At 49.6% G+C, this 19,185-nt stretch overlaps 1 protein-coding gene across 3 annotated transcripts; it reads left to right on the forward strand.

Annotated features, from left to right (window-relative positions):
• The first annotated feature begins 3,577 nt into the window (after positions 1–3,577).
• Positions 3,578–17,964, forward strand: ENDOU (endonuclease, poly(U) specific). Of its 3 annotated transcripts, XM_061205685.1 has the most exons (10): positions 3,578–3,632; positions 8,204–8,320; positions 10,843–10,914; positions 11,447–11,581; positions 12,064–12,235; positions 12,618–12,817; positions 15,414–15,527; positions 16,189–16,295; positions 17,023–17,165; positions 17,796–17,964. In XM_061205685.1, exons 1-10 carry the CDS (start codon positions 3,578–3,580, stop codon positions 17,914–17,916), a joined length of 1,236 nt encoding a protein of 411 aa, XP_061061668.1. In that variant the 3' UTR covers positions 17,917–17,964. The 3 variants fall into 3 exon arrangements, with proteins under 3 accessions (XP_061061668.1, XP_061061669.1, XP_061061670.1); XM_061205686.1 differs by lacking the exon at positions 8,204–8,320; XM_061205687.1 differs by lacking the exons at positions 8,204–8,320; positions 10,843–10,914.
• The last annotated feature ends 1,221 nt before the right edge of the window (positions 17,965–19,185 follow it).

A 19,185-nucleotide genomic window follows, 5' to 3' on the forward strand; every position in this document is an offset into this window, starting at 1 on the left:
CTTTATTCCCTAAACTACCTGGGGTCCAGGATATGTCCCCGTGCTCCCCGTCCAGGGAGGGTGAGGATTCTGGCTGGCAGTGGCTCAACCTCCGCTTTCCGGTTGTGCAAATGACACTTATGCAAACAAAGGGCTCCTACTCCCTTTAAGCGGGCTTCCTTCCCGGAGAAAATGGCGAGGCTCACTCCCCTTTGTGCTGGTGGAGTGAGTCCCTTGCAAGGTGGGGATGGCCCCACCTTGCAGCTGCCCACCCTGGGGGGCCTGAAAATTAAAGTCTGAGAACTTGGAAGGGATCATTAGCTCCAACCCCATCGTTTCAAAGATGGGAAAACTGAAGACGGGAGAGAGGAAGAAAGTTCCACTGTTAAAGAACACTGGTTGAGGAGGATGTGCTCACCCCGACTCCACCCCAGGAAAAATGACTGCAGCGTGCTCTCAATTGTTCATCAGTTTTGCCTTTTTCTATGAGACTTCTTTTTTGAGAGGCCTGAGAATCTCCATGCAGTGCTCTTTCTGGAAAGGGCATTTTATTTATTTATTTTTTTATATAAATTTACTTATTTATTTATTTTTGGCTGTGTTGGGTCTTCGTTTCTTGTGCGAGGGCTTTCTCTAGTTGCGGCAAGCGGGGGCCACTCTTCATCACGGTGCGCGGGCCTCTCCCTGTCGCGGCCTCTCCCGTTGCGGAGCACAGGCTCCAGACGTGCAGGCTCAGTAGCTGTGGCTCACGGGCTTAGCTGCTCCGTGGCATGTGGGATCTTCCCAGACCAGGGCTCGAACCCATGTCCCCTGCATTGGCAGGCAGATTCTTAACCACTGTGCCACCAGGGAAGCTGGAAAGGGCATTTTACTTAGAAGATTTTACCTTTATTAGGAGAGAAAACTTGGCAGCCCTACGTTGCTGCATCTCTGCTCCCAGACCTGGGAAGATGGGAGCCCTGAGAGCCTTGTTTCTCTCTGGGGAGGGGTCCCTGGGGGAGAGGAGTGTAAGAGGGGTGAAGGGAGGAGAGAAATGATGGTCCTTTGGCTGCCTTTTTTTTTTTCTTTTTTTAAAATTAATTTTTATTGCAATATAGTTGATTTACAATGTGTGTTACTTTCTGCTGTACAGCAAAGTGAATCAGTTATACACGTGCATATACACACTCTTTTTTAGATTCTATTCCCATATAGGTCATTACATAGTATTGAGTAGAGTTCCCTGTGCTATACAGTAGGTTCTTATTAGTTATCTATTTTATATATAGTAATGTGTATATGTCAATCCCAACATCCCAATTTATCCTTCCCCTTTCTTTCCCCCTTGGTAACCGTAAATTTGTTTTCTACATCTGTGACTCTGTTTCTGTTTTGTAAATAAGGTCATTTGTACTATTTTTTAGATTCTACATATAAGCGATATCATATATTTGTCTTTGTCTGACTTACTTCACTCAGTATGACAATCTCTGGGTCCATCCATATTGCTGCAAATGGCATTATTTCTTTTTTTTTTTTTTTTACACACACACACACACACACACACACACTGTATTTTATTTTTACAAGAGATAAATAGACTGACAGCAAGCATTGTACATGGATGACCACAACAAAAGCAACAATGATTGCAATTACCAAACATGAAACACACTCATACTATGTCATAATATTGACATTCAGTCCAGTAATCCTCCACTGTAACAGCTCCTTTACTTTGCAGTGAAAATTGATTTGTATATTCTTTGCCTCTGAGTCCTTGTGGGATTTTTTCTTTTTTTAAATTCAACCAGAAAGTCACAAAAATTATACTCATCCTCATCAATTCACTCAGTCCCATGTAATTAATTTTTTTTTTCATCTTGATCTTTTGTTAGCACTTTTATGAGCTCATCAGTTTTTCATTAGAGTTCTGAAAATGCTTATTCATTCAGTTCAGCAGTACAGTCAGGTACCAGAAACCTGTACTTGTCAGAGTCTTTTCCATGAATTTCCTGAAGATGAAACCCTTTTATAGGAACATATTTACAAAAGCATCAGAGTACACCCAGAACTGTCTGTAAATGACAAAAGACTTAAAAATGACCACGGTTAAAGATTTGATGAAAGTTCATAATAATGCAGTTGACAAGAAAATTAGTTATTTCTGAGATATACATTTTAAAGTAATAACTAGGATTATGACTTATAACATTATACCAGAACATATAAGATTTTTAGAAATTTCATGTAATGTCTGAAACATTTATATTAACATATTTCCATACAAATAATCCAATGAAAGTTTAGTATTAGTTGTTTTGTTTGTTTGTTTGTTTATACTGCAGGTTCTTATTAGTCATCAATTTTATACACATCAGTGTATACATGTCAATCCCAATCGCCCAATTCAGCACACCACCTTCCCCACCCCACCGCAGTTTTCCCCCCTTGGTGTCCATATGTCTGTTCTCTACATCTGTGTCTCAACTTCTGCCCTGCAAACCGGCTCATCTGTACCATTTTTCTAGGTTCCACATACATGCGTTAATATACGATATTTGTTTTTCTCTTTCTGACTTACTTCACTCTGTATGACAGTCTCTAGATCCATCCACGTCTCAACAAATGACTCAATTTTGTTCCTTTTTATGGCTGAGTAATATTCCATTGTATATATGTACCACAACTTCTTTATCCATTCGTCTGTTGATGGGCATTTAGGTTGCTTCCATGACCTGGCTATTGTAAATAGTGCTGCAGTGAACATTGGGGTGCATGTGTCTTTTTGAATTATGGTTTTCTCTGGGTATATGCCCAGTAGTGGGATTGCTGGGTCATATGGTAATTCTATTTTTAGTTTTTTAAGGAACCTCCATATTGTTCTCCATAGTGGCTGTATCAATTTACATTCCCACCTTTGGCTGCCTTTAAGAGGCCTCATAAACCTGGAGCCTGGGAGAACCTGAAAGAGGTAAAACCTGAGATGCTGACTCAGTAAGAGTTATAGGCCCATTTGCGTGACATTTCAAGGGTGATGTGGCTATGTGTGGCTTGATGTAGTAGAACAGCACTTGTTTCTGACCTATGCCTCCTAGATCGCTCCTTCTGGTACCCCAAAGCTTGCTTAAGCACTTCCTGTTTGTCTAACACGTCATGACCATCTTACTATGTTCCTCATGCTGAGCACCTGGAGTTCAAATATGGAGCCAGTTGAGGCCCTTGGAAGGTCAAGCCCCTGGCTTGCAGGTAGGTGGATGTTCGGAAGGCATCACCCAAAGATGAGCCCATGAGTTCTCCTAACCTGGGCAGAGAACCAAGTTGCTGTACCTGCTTACATGATCTATTTTCTAGCTACAAACAGCTAGCATTACTTGTCCTAAACATCTGGCATTACCTACCTGCTTAGTTACCTTGCCTCTGGCTTCAAACAGCTGTTGGGTCTACCCACTCTCCACCTCCTTCCACCTGGAAGGATCTGGAGGCACCAGATCCACCAGTTCTGATGTCTTTAAAAGGATCAGCCTGGGCAACAAGGCTCATTTGGGAGCTGTGATATTCACGTTGACTCTAGTGAAAGTCCAACAGCCAATCCCCTTTTCGCCTCCAACTGGACACCATGAAGGCCTGCGTTCCCCTGATAGTGGCCGTGCTCTGCGGCCTGGCCTGGGCTGGTAAGTCACTACTGGTGGGGATGACAGGAGTCCTGCCGAGAGTTGGGGGACTTGGGAGAATGTGAGGGTAGTGAGAAAAGAGAGAGCCAGCTCTGTCCTAAAGCCATGGACACCTTAGACCAGGCCTGGTCTGAGGCAAGGAGTTGCCTCTGGAGTGGATTGGGCTGTGTGAAGGGAGCTGCAGAGCTGATGGACCGATGTCATGGAAGCCCCTTCTCGATGACTTGGAAGATTGAGCCCCAAGCATCCCTTAGTCTAACCTGACTTTTGATCTCACCAAGGTTTTGTTTTCTGGGGCCACTGTATAGCGTAAAGCTGGGCTGTGGCTGACTGGGTTTGAGTGGCCTGGTCGCCCTTGGTCACTTCCTCTGCTACCTGGGGGTGGGTGAATTGTCTGGGTGGGACCTTTCCCTGGGTAAAGGCTTAGGAGGAGGGAAGGCTCCGGGGAAACTGGAAGAGCCCCTGACCAGGAGGCAGGTCATGTGGTCAGAGGAATCAGTCTTGTCCCGTGTTAGAGGACCTAAAGCAGAGAAGGGTCCTGGCCCCCAGGTACTAGCGATGCAGGGACGGGACCCGTGGCTAAGGATGGGAAGATTTTCCTGTTCAGCAGCTGGCAGATGCGGACACTGATGTGTTAATTAGTGGTTACTGGGTGAGTAGGGAGAGTGCCAAGGGAGGGGCTGGGCTGAGGGATGTGGGGGGAATCCTCTGCCCAAGGAGAAAGAATCCCACCCAGGTTTTTCCTACATAGGACTGTCGTAAGGGTGAAATAAGATAATGTACAAGAAGCACCCTACATGGAGTGAGATCTCAATAAATTGGGTCTTTGATTATGATTGTGCTTATAAAGATAAATACATATAAAATAATTTATAATATTTATAAGTATATTTAGAACATATTAATTATATTAATATAACAAGTATGTATTTATATAAAATAATTTATATAAACATAAAATTTACTCTTGGAATCATTTCCAGTCAGGTTGTGGATAAGGAGACCCCTAACAGTATTCCTAAATGGAAAATGTTTGGAGGGGAAAGCCATTCCTAGGCCTCCCATGCTGGATGGGATCGTGTACCCCCTCTCCAGCACACGTGGCAGAGATCTGGGCCCGGGGTGGTGCAGAGCGCTTGGTAGGGAGTGAGGGAGGGTGTGAGAGCCTCTAGCTTACTGTGAAGGAGTGGTGTGGGGTTGAGGCATTCCACTCTCAGGAGAGGAGAGCAACTGGAGACATTTGATCCTTGGGGGACATCCCTGAGGGCAGAGGCCAAAGTGGCTTCAGAAGGGCAGATGGAGCCCTTGCCCCTGGGGCTGGTGGTCTGATCCTGCTGTGGGACTGATGGGGAAGAGAGGGTCCAGTGGGTGATGCCTCCTTCTTTCCTAAAGTGGGAGGAAGAGGCTCGGTTCTTGCCTGTCCTGTCCCAACATCTCAGAACTTAGATGCAAGAGTATGAATAGCATGGGAGCCAATCTTAGGTCCCTGGTTGTTTCAAGTGAATTGAAGCAAGAATCTGGTCCTGGAAGTGAATCTTCTTGGTTGGCTAGGTGTCCATGGAAACAGCATCTGAGGCCCCCAGAGAAGCACAGATGTAGGAGTCCCCAACCATCAGAGGGGCTGAGGGCTGGCATATAGGGATACCCAGGTTTGGGACCAAGTTTCTTGGTGGGCAGTGTGGTCAGGGACTGGGCGTTGAGGCATACTGAAGTGGTGGAGCGTACGGAGAAATTTAGCATTTCGTGTAGGGATGGGGGGTGGTGATAAGCTCTTCCCGGGGAATGGAGAGGGTACCTCTGTCCAGGAGAAGAAAGGCCAAAATGGAGTAAGGCAGAAAGAGAGAGTCAGAGAGATGGGGCAGAGGATTACTGGAGCAGTGATTCAGGCGCCTGGCTGGTGAGCGAGGCGCACATAGAGTGTTTGTATGAACCGGAGGTACCGGGTGGGATCGCTGGAGTGAGTAGTCAGGGTGACACTCTGACATTCACCTGAGTGTCCCCAGAACAGCACGGGGAGGTACCTATGAGGAGAAGTGCCTCCCACTCCTCCCCTCCCCCCTCAAATCCCAAGGTCCTCTTGAAGCACATGGTAAGGTTTACAGGGAAGTGTGAAGGACCCCTGGCCTGGGGTTCCTACTGGGGACAAAGTTCTTGAACAGAGATGAAAAAGTCCACTCAGCCAGGGCCAGTGGGGCGGTGTCCTCTTGAGCTCTACAGAGCTGACTATTCACTTGCAGCCCTTCTCGACTGGTGCCAGCTGCTGGAATGGAGTGAATTCCTTCCTTGGACTCTGCTGACCTGGCCCATTAAGAACGTTGCCCTGATTTGTCTGAATTCTCTCCCTTTGGACTCTGGGTGTACTGCCAGGCTGACTGAGCAGGCAGCTGACACAGCCTTCCTCCTGGGCTGAAAACTTCTCCTTAAGGTCTTTGGATTTGGGTTCCAAGGGAGCATCATTTAAGATTCAGGGGGAGTTCCCCTAGGCTTGGAGGGACAAGTGGCCTTGGGCCTGGTCTCTTTTAGGGACAATCCACTGGATCTGCCTTTCTGGCCACATTGGAAGCCCTTTACACAGTGTGAAGTTGCCTCAGGACCTGGGTTAATCATGATGTGACGCCTCTTTGATGTAAAGAACACAGACTCATAGCGAAGATGTCAGCTAGAAACTGTCAGCAACGTAAATGCGCTGACACCCCAGCCCAAGCGATGGCCCAGCTGAAACCCAGGGAGGGAGTCAGCTAGATTGAGTATGTAGACAGGGAAGACTGCTCCAGCCAGTCTGGACACTTGCCACCTTGAAGATGGGCATGAAATACTGACCGTTTATTTATCTAACATCTAAGTGGTGCTACTATGTGTCATGCAGTGTCCTAAGTGCTTTACAAAAATGAACTCATTTAATTCTTATGAATAGGCTATGAGATGGGCTCCATTATCACACTTTTACAGAGTAGGAAACTGAGGCACAGAAGGTCAAATAACTTGCCCAAGATCACGTAGCTAGAAAGCAGAAGAACCAGAATTCTGGCCTCGAGCAGTTTGGTGCCAGAGTCCGGGTTCTTGGTCTCTCTGCTGTGCCACCCTCATTAGCGCAATATAAACCCTAATCCCAGAATCCAAACCAGTGACTAAACCCATATCTCCTTTCTCCACCTCCACCCCAATGCAGGCTAAATTTCGATGCTATACCTGTGTGGAATCACAACCAGGACCAAACCCCAAATCTAATCTAAGGCAAAATTGGGATTATTTCTCCTCTCCTAGTCCTGACATATTCTTCAACCCTGCAGTTTTAAACCTATTCCCATTCCTTACCCAAACAGCAACCCCAAATTGTTATTTTACCAATAATTAACTCAAGCCCAAATCCTAACTTTAGCTCTTAATCTAAACCTAACCCACCCCAACCCGGGCCCCAATTAGGTTTCAGTTTCTTCATTCATACAAATTCCAGTGTTAACTGTGACTCTGACTCTATCTTGACATTCTCCGTAACCCACAGCCTGACCCTAAACCCAGTACCCACTAAATCCAAACCTCAGGAACCTCAAATGGAAACAAAGGCTCTGTTATCACCCTTAAAGCCCAGAGTGAAAGGAAAGAGCGCCCAGCCAGCTGTCGCTCTGGCTCACCCCCTCCACTGTCTTTGCTGTGGCAAGCTTGTTTTTTTAGGAGTGCTGGTGGGTTTGTACCGTTTCTTTCAAAATTTCTTGTCTTATGCCCCTTGTGACCAAAAGCTGGCTTCTGCAAGCCATTTGGCTGGAGTAAAGGATGTGGTCTGTGGTTACGTAACAGATCTTATTACAAAGTCCAATTCTCACCCACACCCACCTTATTCCCCACCCTGAGCTAAACTAATCCAAACTAGAAGAGACAGAAAGACGTGACACAGGGGGGAAGAGGGTGCAGAGGAGACCAAACGAAGGGGAGGGAAGAACAAAGAAGCAGAAGACATAAAAGGGACAGGATGAGAGGCAGAAGTCAGAGGGGAGAAGGCAGGTGGGATCATTGGAGCGAAGGTGACTCACCATCCTCTATGTGACAGGTGAATGGTGGCCTCTGGGCTATGCCCAACCCACAGACCTCTTTCTTCGGTCTGTCCGAATTTTTTAAAATTGGAAACTTTCACATAAAAATGAAGGCTTCTTTTGAAAAACTGGAGGCTCTGGCAACACGGAGCCTGCATCTCAACATGGCAACAATTGGCTGGAGCTGCTAGCAGCTGCCAATTTCAGGCAGGGCATCGTTCCCAAGTTTGTCACCGTCCCCACCTCTTTCTACTGCCTCCCTGCTTCTTGACTCATTTGTGTTACAGGTCTAGCCCCGGTTGGCACCTGACGTTGTGATCCTGGTCTGTATTATTAGTCAGTGGGTGGCGGGTGGTGGGTGGTGGGGACGAGGCTTATGCTGTGTATGGGAGGCTGTGCATGTACCTCTCCCTGGCAGCTAGCAATGACCTTCCCTACCAGGTGGGGCCCCTGCCCCTGTCTGTGAACCCTCCTGCAGAGGGTGCCTCGATGAGGAGAGTAGGATCCCCGTAGAGCTAAGTTTGTGACCTTTACTGCCCATAGGCCAAATGGAGTCATGCGCATCTCGCTGTAATGAGAAATTTGACCGGGGTGCTGCTTGTCAGTGTGACCGGCGGTGTCCCCGGCACGGGGACTGCTGTGAAGACTATGACCGCCTGTGTATAGGTGAGGTTCCTTGTGGGATGAAGGGTCTAGGAGGCACAGCAGGCCAGGCCATGACCATATCTAGCCTGCCTGAGGGGCTGCTGGCCAGGGCATCCAGCCGTCCAGAGCAGGGTTCCAGACTGATGACTGGGCTCAAAGGGCCCAAACAAGGACCCTGACAAGCAGAGCAGGGGTCAGGGCTTTGGCCACCACTCGTCCTGGGTATTCTAGGATGTCTCCAACATAAGACCCCGACTTCAAATAAAGTAGATGTCATTTACCTGGAATATCTGTCTGAACTACCAGGATTAATAATATCTGGAAAATTTAAGTAATTCCAAAAAAAAGCAAAAGGATGAAAATATCATTTTAGCATGTATTACATTACCAATTATCATTTGCAAACGTAAAAAAATGGTAGCGAACTGTCCCAACTTGCATGCCACCAGGAAGACCACATGGCATCAGTAACTGTCACAATTCATACCACTCTTCCTATTGCGTGTTGCACGTCTCTGACCCGTCATTCCCAGGCCAGAGGTTAAATGGGACATGCATCACCCGCAAAAGCCAGTTGTTCTTCTGCCACTCCAACTACACAGTTTTAAATTTGAAAAACTCATTTTGAATAATTCCCTTGTTTGGATGCTTCCAATATTTTAGAATCCCAGATAAATGGTCTTCTGCTTTGTGACATGAAGCCTTGCTAAGTTCACTGTCAAACCATGTGCCCCACGGTAGGTAACGGCCAGCAAGACCACTGCATATGGTTGTGCAGGTTGTGCACTGCACAAGGGCCCCTGGTTGAGAAGGTGAGTTGGACCAAAGTTGAATTTGTATCCTTCTCGCTAAGCCATGTGTCTTGGTGAAGAGCCGTGACTGCTGAGAAAGGAGTACCTTTTCCTAATTTGCCCAAGAGTGGTTTCTCCTGGCCCAGCAATGTGCCCTCAGAGCTGCTTCCACCCAAAGGAACGCTGATTCAATTTACACAAAAAACACCACACGTACTAGCAGTTCTGCTTATCAGACCCAGGCAGGGAAACCCAGGCCCAGAGCTCAGTGCCAGAATCAGAGCCAACCCCCCTTCTTTTTTTTTTAAATTAATTTTTATTGGAGTATAGCTGATTTACAATGTTGTGTTAGTTTCTGCTGTACAGTAAAGTGAATCAGTTATACATATACATACATCCACTCTTTTTTATATTCTATTCCCCTATAGGTCATTACAGAGTATTGAGTAGAGTTCCCTGTGCTATACAGGAGGTTCTTATTATTGATAGTTATCTATTTTATATATAGTAGTTGTATAGGACAATCCCAATCTCCCAATTTATCCCTTCTCCCCTTCCCCCTTGGTAACCATAAGTTTGTTTTCTATGTGCCGACCCCTCTTCTGCTGTCCTGTGCCCCACGTGGCAGACACACGGAGGCCTGTGCACCTTGGACAATCAGGCTGGCATTTCAAGATAGAGACGATACTCAGCCTAGCAGCCATTTCATCACTGTCTCTGATGTGCAACTCAGAATCCTTTTCCCACAGAAAAAATATTATAAATGATGGTTGAGACTCTAGATCAGCTCACAAAGGTCTATTTAGCATAAACGGTGGCTGAGTTAAGAACCCTGTGGATTGTCAGCACTTAAAACACAGCCTGGCAGAAAGCAAATGATTGGGAGATGTTTGTTGACTGAATGAATAACCTGCCCCACGGTTCTGATGGTAAGAACACGATACTATCTGGTGACCGCGCTGACAGATTCTGAAGCACTTTGTAATAGTGTTGGGTTCTGGGGGGTGGTGTAGGGGTAGAATTTATTCCACTCTGTGATGAGAGAGGAGCTCAGAGTCCCCGGCAACATTCATTCCCTCCTCTTCCTCCCCAGCCCCGCTCCACCCTTCTCTGCCCAGAGCCAAGGTTGCAGTCACTCAGCTTGCAGGCAAGGGAATGGGCCAGCAATAGGAATGTGCTTTTCTGAATGCGCCTAATTCCCAAATGCAGCCTTTGTGGCCATTGTCAAGCGTAATTGTGAAGGAAGAAGGGAATTTGGTATCTCAGGAAACAGTTCTTATTCCATGAGGTCTGGGAGGAGTTCACCCTTGACTCTGGGAGTTATTACAGGTAAGGGATGTTCCTAAGTGAGGGTCTTGTCATTTGGAGAGTTCAAGCCTATCCATCTATCAATTTACATTAAATAAAAGTCATCCCAATCTCAGAGTTTTCAGCCCAGAAGAGACCACCTCCTGCCCACCACCTCCCCTTTCTACAGATGAGCACACTGGGTACCAGAAGGGTAAACGGTGAGGAGGGTTGTCGCCTGGGGATGTTCTTTCACTTCTGTGAACAGTTTTCAATCCCCCTGTCTTACATTGTCAGATTTTCTCCTCCTTCACCTGGTACTTGTTCAATGTACCCTCGCCCCTGTTTTGGATTTTCTTCCACTGCACATGTTTGTCCCCGAAGCTGGGAGGACTGAGAATCAGTGCTAAAGAGGGGCCCCTCGGGGATGTTTGGTGACTTTACTTCTCTGACGTACAGCTGATGAGGACCCCAGAGAGCCAGAGCCATTCCTGGAGCTGGAAGAAGAGACGGAGGGGGCCCCGGCTAGCGGTGAGGCTGCCTCCCCAGAGCGGGCCCTTCGGGATAAAGATGAGGGACATGGGAGGATGACGAGGAGGGGGCGGCCATGTGAGCGGCCACAGGCCCAGGCCGAAGCCAGATGGGACCCCAAATCCAGCACCTGGAGGTGGTGAGAGGGACTCGCTGGACTCTTGGGGTCTGGGAGGGAGGAAGCCCCAGGGCCTCAGTGACCTGGGGGGTCGGCAGGAAAGAGTCCGAGGCCTGCTGAGAGGGAGAGGGAAGGAGAAGAGATTTTATTTTTAGAGAGGGAAGATTATAAAAACAACAGGCCAGCAAGCAGAGTTCGGCACCAGAAAGGACTTCCTGACTGTGAAGGGTGTGCACCAATTAGGCTTGTTTGTTTTCCTTCCCTGGAGTTCTTTAATAGGAAGCATCAGGAAAGCAAGGCTGGGGGGCCGGGGTGGGGGAAGGGAGGAGGTTCATGGAGTGGGCACGGCCTGGCCGCTGCGAGGAGCGACCCCTAGAGGTCAGCCCAGGACACACCTCCCCTCTGTCCTCTCAGACTTGTACTCGGCACCCAACTCCTGCCGGGGCCGCTGCCTGGAAGCCTTCGACAAGCACCACCTATGCCACTGCAACGCCCGCTGCCCAGAGTTTGGAAACTGCTGCGAGGATTTCGAGAGCCTGTGTGGCCATGGTCAGTCTCCTGCTCCCTTTAGCATAGCCCCAGAGGCAGAGGAACTAACTCTCTAGAGCAATAGTTCTCCCCGTGTGGTCCCTGGACCGGCACCAGGAGCATCACCTGGGAATTTATTAGAAATGGAAACTCTAGGGCTCACCCCGGACCCATCGAATCAGAAACTCTGGGGGTGGGGCCCACCAATCTGTTTTCACAAGCCCTCCAGACAATTCTGATGCATGCCAAAGTGTGAGAAACTTCCTAGGGGCAGGGGGCAGTGTGGATATTTCGTGGACATTCTGTGGGCAAGGCCATGTGCCGAGCTTAAGGATCCTTTAGGCCCCTAGGCCCCTGCCCTGCAATCACTAGGGCGCCTGACTGCAGCCCCTCTCCCCCGCTGCTGGCTTCTGGAAGGTGCCCAGGAGGGGATGCACACAGACAGCTGCTTGCCCCCTGGCCTCCCTCGGGCTCTGAAATATCCCTCCCCCAATTCCTCCCAGAGGGCTTCTCCCACATCAGCGATGCCATAACCAAGGAGGAACTGCAGAGCATCTCTGAGAAGATCTATAGGGCAGACACCAACAAAGCCCAGAAGGCAGACATTGTTCTCAATAGCCAAAACTGCATCTCGCCCTCGGAGACCAGCGACCAAGTAGACCGCTGCCCAGAGCCGTGAGTTCCCTTCGAGCCTCTTCCTGCAGTCTCTCCCCCAGCTTTGCTCTCTTTGGTGCCTCAGCTCTTTTCTCCTCAAGGCAGGCAGGACCAAAGGGAGAGGGAAAAAACAGGTCTCCAGAGACAGATAAAGCCATCTGAGGACCTGTGGGGATCCATATGGGAGGGTTTCTGGGATTGGCTGGGCTGAGAATACAACTGACCTTCCAAGAGATGAAGTGGAAGAAAAGAGGGACCTCATGCATTGTCCCCAAGAGTATGTGAGGTCCCCACTCTGCCTCTGAACCCAACCCTCTCAGGCCTGCCCCTGCATCTGGAAGTTCCGGAGGGGTTTCTGTTCCGCGTGCAGGCCTCTCACTGGGCCTCCCTTTACCTCCCCCAGGCTCTTCAGGTATGTCAGTGAGAAGCTCTTCTCCAAGCCGACCTACGCTGCCTTCATCAACCTCCTCAACAACTACCAGCGGGTCACGGGCCACGGGGAGCACTTCACAGCCCAGCAGCTGGCTGAGCAGGACACCTTCCTCAGAGACGTCATGAAGACGGCCGTCATGAAGGAACTCTACGGCTTCCTCCACCAGCAGAGTAAGTGAGGCCGTGAGGCCTCCCCCAGGCCCCGAGAGAGAGGGAGGCCCTGCTGAGGACGCGTTGTGCCCGCAGCGGGCCAGGCACCCCTGGGGGCTCCACGTGGGCAGGTTAAGAGAGCAGGTGGGGACTAGGTGGAGGCCAGGGTACCTCTGGGAGGGGACAGAGAGGAGCCCAGAAGAGACCACAGACCCAAGCAGGAGCTGAAAAATCCTCTGTCCGGCTTCGAAGTCAACCCATCTTTTGACCTAATCTTAGCCGCCTGGTTTACCCCCCACTTGCTGCTTCAGTCTCTGGGTTCTCCGCAGGCCGTGAGTCATCCCGCTCCCCCCCACCCGCCAGGGCACTCCTCTGCCACCTGAGTTGATCCCAGACTCAGCACCACTTTGCAGGCACATAGGGTCCCTGCCCCTGCTCCCTCATCGGGCACTAAGTCCAGGAAGGAGGCCGGCCCATTCCACATTTTTGCTGGGGAAACAGCAACAAAAAATCAACAAAGGTTCAGAGGGGGACGTTACACCGGGAAGGGTTCTGGTTGGAGAGACTCCAGATACAGATACATGTGAATCAGACCAAAAAAGGTTTGGGCCGGAGGACTTCTTGGCATGCGGTGTGTTTGTTAGTGTCCTCCAGATTCCTTTCCTGAACTCCGGGCAGCTGGGCCTTGCCTGGGGGTGGCTCCGTCCCGGTCATCCCTTGCTGGCCGTGGGATCGCCTCACTCGGAGCCGTTGCATTCCATCCTCCGGTAGCCCCGTTAAGAGTTAGTAACACTGTTTTTAGGTAAAGCCGGTGACACACAAGCAAGCCCTGTGAAGAGGGCGCGATCCTGCACCGCCCCCTGGTGTTCTCTTTGTAGTAAACACAGGAGAGGATCTTGGAGGTCGAGACTGAGCCCTAGTCCTGGCTGTTCCACTACCCACCCGGTCTTCACCTCTCTCCCTGTGCAAATCCCACTTATCCTTAAAGTTCTAGCTCACATGCCACCTCATTTATGAAGCTGCACTTGCTGCAGCTCACAGCTGGCTTTCAGAGTCTCTTCAGAGGTCAAGGGTTTGGAGTGTGTCCTAAAACAGCCTTGGGCCGGAGAGACTTGGTTTCACTTGCTAATGACGCATGTGATCCTGGGCCTTTTGACCCTCAGACCCCATCTGAGCCTTGTCTGTGCAATGGGGTCTTGGGGGATTCATGCATATAAAGCACTCAGTGGAAAGCCTGGCATCCGGTAAGCTGTAGCCATTCAGATTGTGAAGGCGTTCTCTGTTGTATCGTGTGTTCTTAGTCTTGTTTTCCAACAGTGTGGTTTTTAAAAAATATTTATTTATTGCATTTTATTTTTATTTTTGGCTGCGTGGGGTCTTAGTTGCGGCACACGGGCTTTTCGTTGAGGTGTGCGGGCTTCTCTCTAGTTGTGGCATGTGGGCTCAGTAGTTGCGGTGCGTGGGCTCTCTAGTTGTGGCACGCAGGCTCAGTAGTTGCCCCTCGGCATGTGGGATCTTAGTTCCCTGACCGGGGATCGAACCCCCCATCCCCTGCATTGGAAGGCAGATTCTTAACCACTGGACCACCAGGGAAGTCCCCCAACTGTGTTTTAAGTCCTTGAAAGGAGGGAACATGCCTGGTATCTCTTTTGTGTCCTCTACACACAATTCTGGGCAGTGAACCGTTGACAGTTGATAGCTCCCTAATTCAGATCCCCAGCCCTGACATTTCCCTGCCTGTCTAACTGGCATCTACTCAGAACTTAGTGTAAAGGGAACTCACGGTTCCCGCCTCTTCCTCCAGACCTGCTCCTTCCTCATCTTCCCCATCTCATAAATAACCCCATAATTCATCCAGTTGCTCAGGCCCAAAGCCCAGGGCTTATATTTGATTCTTCTCTTTACCTCGCCACTCCCCACCTCCATCTCCTCCACCAGGAACGCCTGGTACCAACCTGACGTGAAGAATCAACGAGAGGACTGAAAGCACTCAAACAGTGCCAGGCACACAGAACACACTCAGTAAATCTAAACTATTTTTTGTTATTATTAAGGTTTGACTGAGCTCCAGCCTTCTTTGCATGGGCCCTCAGCTCTTTAAACACCAAACTCAAGGTGTCCTGGAGCCTTTGCACTTGCTGTTCCTTCTACGTGGAAGGCTCTTTCCCCCAGGTCTTTGCACAGCTGCCTCCTTACCCTTCAGGTCTCTGATCAGTGCTACCTTCTCAGAGAGGCCTTTCAGAAAGCTCCCACCCGAACCCCACCTCCAGGCATCATGGGATAATCTGCTTTATTTTCTTCATAGCACTTATCTGAAATCATACTGTTTATTGTTTATTTGTTTATTATCTGTCTCCTCCACTGGAATATAAACTATAAAGACAGGAATCTTGTCCTTGTGATTCCCTGATGAATCCTCAGCCTTTAGATCTGCGCCTGGCACAAAACAGGTGCCCCATAGAATCTATGGCATAGATAACTGCTGAGCGAACAACTGACTACATTTGTTGGCTGAACCCACCTGTCTCTTGTCACGCTGGAGCAGGTGGCCCTTCCTTGCTTTCCAGGACCTGGCCCTGCCTTCCCCTCTCCTCAGTCCTCTGTGTTCCTCTCCCAGACCGCTACAGCACAGAACAGGAGTTCGTCAACGACTTGAAAAACATGTGGTTTGGGCTGTATTCAAGAGGCAAAGAAGAGAGGGACTCAAGTGGCTTTGAACATGTCTTCTCAGGTGGGATTACTCTGCTTGGGAAGAAAGAGTTGGAGGGATGAAGAGAGATGCTTCCCTCAGGCGCAGGGCAGCATCAGCACTGATGAATCAGCAGTCAAGCCAGCTCGCAGGGCAGGGCACGTCTACTCCCTGGCCAAGAGGGAGGGGACTGAGGGGCCATTTTTGAGGACCGGTTTCTTCTGGAGTATCGGAGGGAGAAAGAAGCCCAGATACCGGGGCTCCCGAGGTGCACACATAAGAAGGGAGATGTGGTTGAGGCCTGTCTACCTCTCAGTGGTCCTCTCCTTCCAGGGCTTGGTCAGCTGCTTCCTAAGGAGGCCATGATCTTTTTCTGCACTGCCCCACCCCGTAAAGCTCCCACCCGGTCTGGCTTGCTCCTAGGGAAATGGCTAGAGGAGTATCTCAGATTGGCCCTGGGTCAGCAGGGAGAAGGAACTCTCCCAAGGGCTTCAGCTGAAATGGGAGTTGTGTGTGTGTGGGGGGGCGGGGGGGCGGGGGTGGAGCTTTCTGAGGTGAGAGTTAGGGATGTGAGGGACTCTGGGAAGTTGGGGTGGACATTCTAGGAATCAGAGACTGGAGAAGGGGTACAGCCTTGGCACTGGAGTGGGGAAAGAGGTCGGAGGGGAGGCCCAGATCACCCACCTTGATCTGTTTATTACAGGTGAAGTCCACAAAAGCAAGGTCACTGGCTTCCATAACTGGATCCACTTCTACATGCTGGAGAAGGAGGGCCTGGTGGACTATTACAGTCACATCTGTGACGGGCGTGTGAGTACTGAGTGCTGACCCCGTGGGCTGGAAAAGCCTCGTCAGTACCCAGATGTCCCGTCCTCATTCTGAATTCCAAACAGGCAGACTTGTCTCCCACCCTGACCCTCTTGGCAGCCTAACGGGGATCGTGAATAGGACTTCCCTGTTTGCTGGAAAGAGGGTTTAGCCAGCCAGGACGCTTCCAAACAGTGAAGGCTCCCGAGCTGCAGGGGGCAGGCGGCAGAGGGCATCCTCTCTGGATGGGAGAGTGTGGGCAGGGGAGAATCCTTAGAGGGGAAAACCAAAGACCTGAATTTCCTTAGAATGTGGTGTCAGCTGAAGTTTCAGTCTGACTGGTCTGGGTTAAACTTCTTACATTTTTATAAAAAAAAGAAACCTTTGCTGCCCTGAGCCTGGAAATAATTTGGGGGCAATAAACTGTCCTTCTCTTCCGCATGTGAGGGCCACAGGGAACGGTTATGTCCCTGCTCCCCTGGCGTCGGGCACGTGGATGCTGACTGTGGCCTTCCTGGGAGATGCGAGCTGGCGGCTCCAGAGAGAGGGTTTGAGCAGGACTCAGACACCCTAGCAGGGCAGACTGCATCCTCTGTCGATTTAAAGAATCCAGTCTCCCCAGAAAGCTCACACAGGCCGCCACGGGCCCTCGACAAATCCTAGCCAACCCTCTGTGCGACTCTGCACTGTGGCACTCACCAGACCCCCTTTGCCGCCCTTCTCTCCGCAGTGGGATTCTCACCCCTATGTGCTGGCCTTGCAGTTCAGCTGGGACGGCTACTACAAGGAAGTGGGTTCAACTTTCATCGGCAGCAGCCCCGAGTTTGAGTTTGCACTTTACTCCCTGTGCTTCATCGCCAGGCCAGGCAAAGTGTAAGTCCTGGTGGCTCAGGAGGGCTTGGACAAATCACTGTTCTGGGCCTCGGTTTTCTGTCTTGGAACGTGAAGCTGTTGATCAGATCAGTCGTGTGGCTGCCAACCTTCATCCCAGCGGCAGAACCACATCCCCTCCCTCCTCCAAGTGCAATCGCTCGCAGGAGCTTAATACACAAAACAGTTAGAAATGGAGTTGCCCTGGGGCTGCAAGCCTCTGTATTTGGCCCCTGAGGCTGTTTGGGGGAACCCTGGAGCCCCAGAGGGTACAGTTAGAAACCACTGGCCCTCATCTTCTCTAACATTTGAGGACTCTGGGTCCAACCACTTCTGAAACCCTAAGCAGACATTTCATTTCTGGGGGTTTCAGCTCTAGAATTGGATTTGAGAATATTCCTGTAGGAAAGATGAGGAGCAGTATTCTCTAAGAAGACAGAAAATAAGACAGATTTTGAAAGGGCCCTCTTGCACGTGGGGAGCCAGAGGCAGAGGCTGAAGCAAGCTGTGGCAGCTCCCTTAGAGGCTAAGACAGGGTGGAACCCTTCTGCGTGGGCTGAACTTGATCCTTCCAGCTTGGGGACGGAGGTGGAGTGAAGCAGGTCCCTATGATTTGCTGATCTTTCCCCACAGGTGCCAGTTAAGCCTGGGTGGACATCCCTTGGCCATCCAGACCTATACCTGGGACAAGTCAACCTACGGAAATGGCAAGAAGTACATCGCCACAGCCTACGTGGTGTCTTCTACCCGATAGAGCTTCGAGCTAGAAAGGGGCATGAGGGCAGTGAGAGCTCTTGTCGGACTGAGATGCTATTTGCTCTGTGCTGGAGGGGGAGGGAATGGAGGAGACTGGGAGGGACTCCCCAATCCAGAAATGCCCATATGAGAAAGAGAGAAAAGATACAAATTAGAGAAACAGTCAAATCTTTGTCCTCCAGTATTTTGGAAACAGAAAGTGGGGACCCTCAATAGCTCTTTGCCCTGCTGGGAGGTGGAACCGTGAATAAGTCCTTGAGGTCTCCAGGCCCCATGTTTCCTTTTAATGCAAAGGGAAGGGGTTTGCCCCATTTCCTCTTTTGGGGGTTGGTGAGAAGGCAAACCTGACGACATTCTTACGGTGAAGATGTCTTCAATTGTTCTTAGGAAGAATGGCTGATAGAAATTCAAGGTTACCCTAATGGCTGTTATTGTACACAGCTCTGCAAACTGTAATCACCCCCATACTGGGGCCTCAAAGAAATCAGGCTATGGAGATCAAGGGTGGGTATTTGGTCTTTTCTAGAGTTAGATCCTTTCAGAACAGGGTCTGCGAGAGGGTAACGGCTGATGCAGTGAGTAGGCTGGAGCGGCAGTGGACTCCTCCAGGCCTGATTTTTTTGTAGTCAGCTAGGTAACTGCAACAAGAAACTTCCTAATTGTGGATATTTAGTGCAGTTACAGAGCTGTATTTTGATTCCAAATAGTTTGTAAAAGAGTTCCCCTCATAGGAGGAAGATTTTGCATCAGAAGAAGAAAGGAACCTATAGCTTGGTGTCACTAACATAATTATTTTAAGTCTAATTCAGCAGCCATAATTTGCATAAGCTCTTAGGATGGAAGACAGGGAGACTGGGGCTCCCTATTTCAACTCAATTATGCATTTCTCCCCGAATCACATTGGGAACCAGATGCTGTCCCACAGGGCAAGGCTTGAACTATGCTTTAGAGTCTTGAGTCTCAAGTCATTTAAGAAAACTTGAAATGTGTCTCTTCTTTGCATATGGCCCCCCCTCAACTGTCTGTCTCCCAGCCTTTTCTGTGGAGCAGAGCTGGGAGATGCTTCTGGCTTTAGTGGCTCTTTGGGATGACCTGGAGGATGTGGTATCTTGGTAAAGTTCCTGACTCACCTAGTCTCTCTAGCTAAGATGGGTGGAGAATTCACCTGGTGGATTTGTAACGTGAAGGGTGGAAGGAGAGCCCTTCCCGCTTCTGGTTCCACATATAAGGAGCCTGGAAGTCACCATTCCATCCTAACAACAAGTAA

This window comes from Eubalaena glacialis, chromosome 11, assembly GCF_028564815.1.
Source record: "Eubalaena glacialis isolate mEubGla1 chromosome 11, mEubGla1.1.hap2.+ XY, whole genome shotgun sequence".
Lineage (NCBI taxonomy): Eukaryota > Metazoa > Chordata > Mammalia > Artiodactyla > Balaenidae > Eubalaena > Eubalaena glacialis.

Coding starts and splice junctions, on each gene's coding strand:
- ENDOU (XM_061205685.1), top strand. CDS start 3,578: ATGAAGGCCTGCGTTCCCCTGATAGTGGCCGTGCTCTGCGGCCTGGCC. Junction 8,321..10,842: donor TGAAGACTATGACCGCCTGT/GTATAGGTGAGG, acceptor TCTGACGTACAG/CTGATGAGGACCCCAGAGAG. Junction 16,296..17,022: donor GTCACATCTGTGACGGGCGT/GTGAGTACTGAG, acceptor TTCTCTCCGCAG/TGGGATTCTCACCCCTATGT.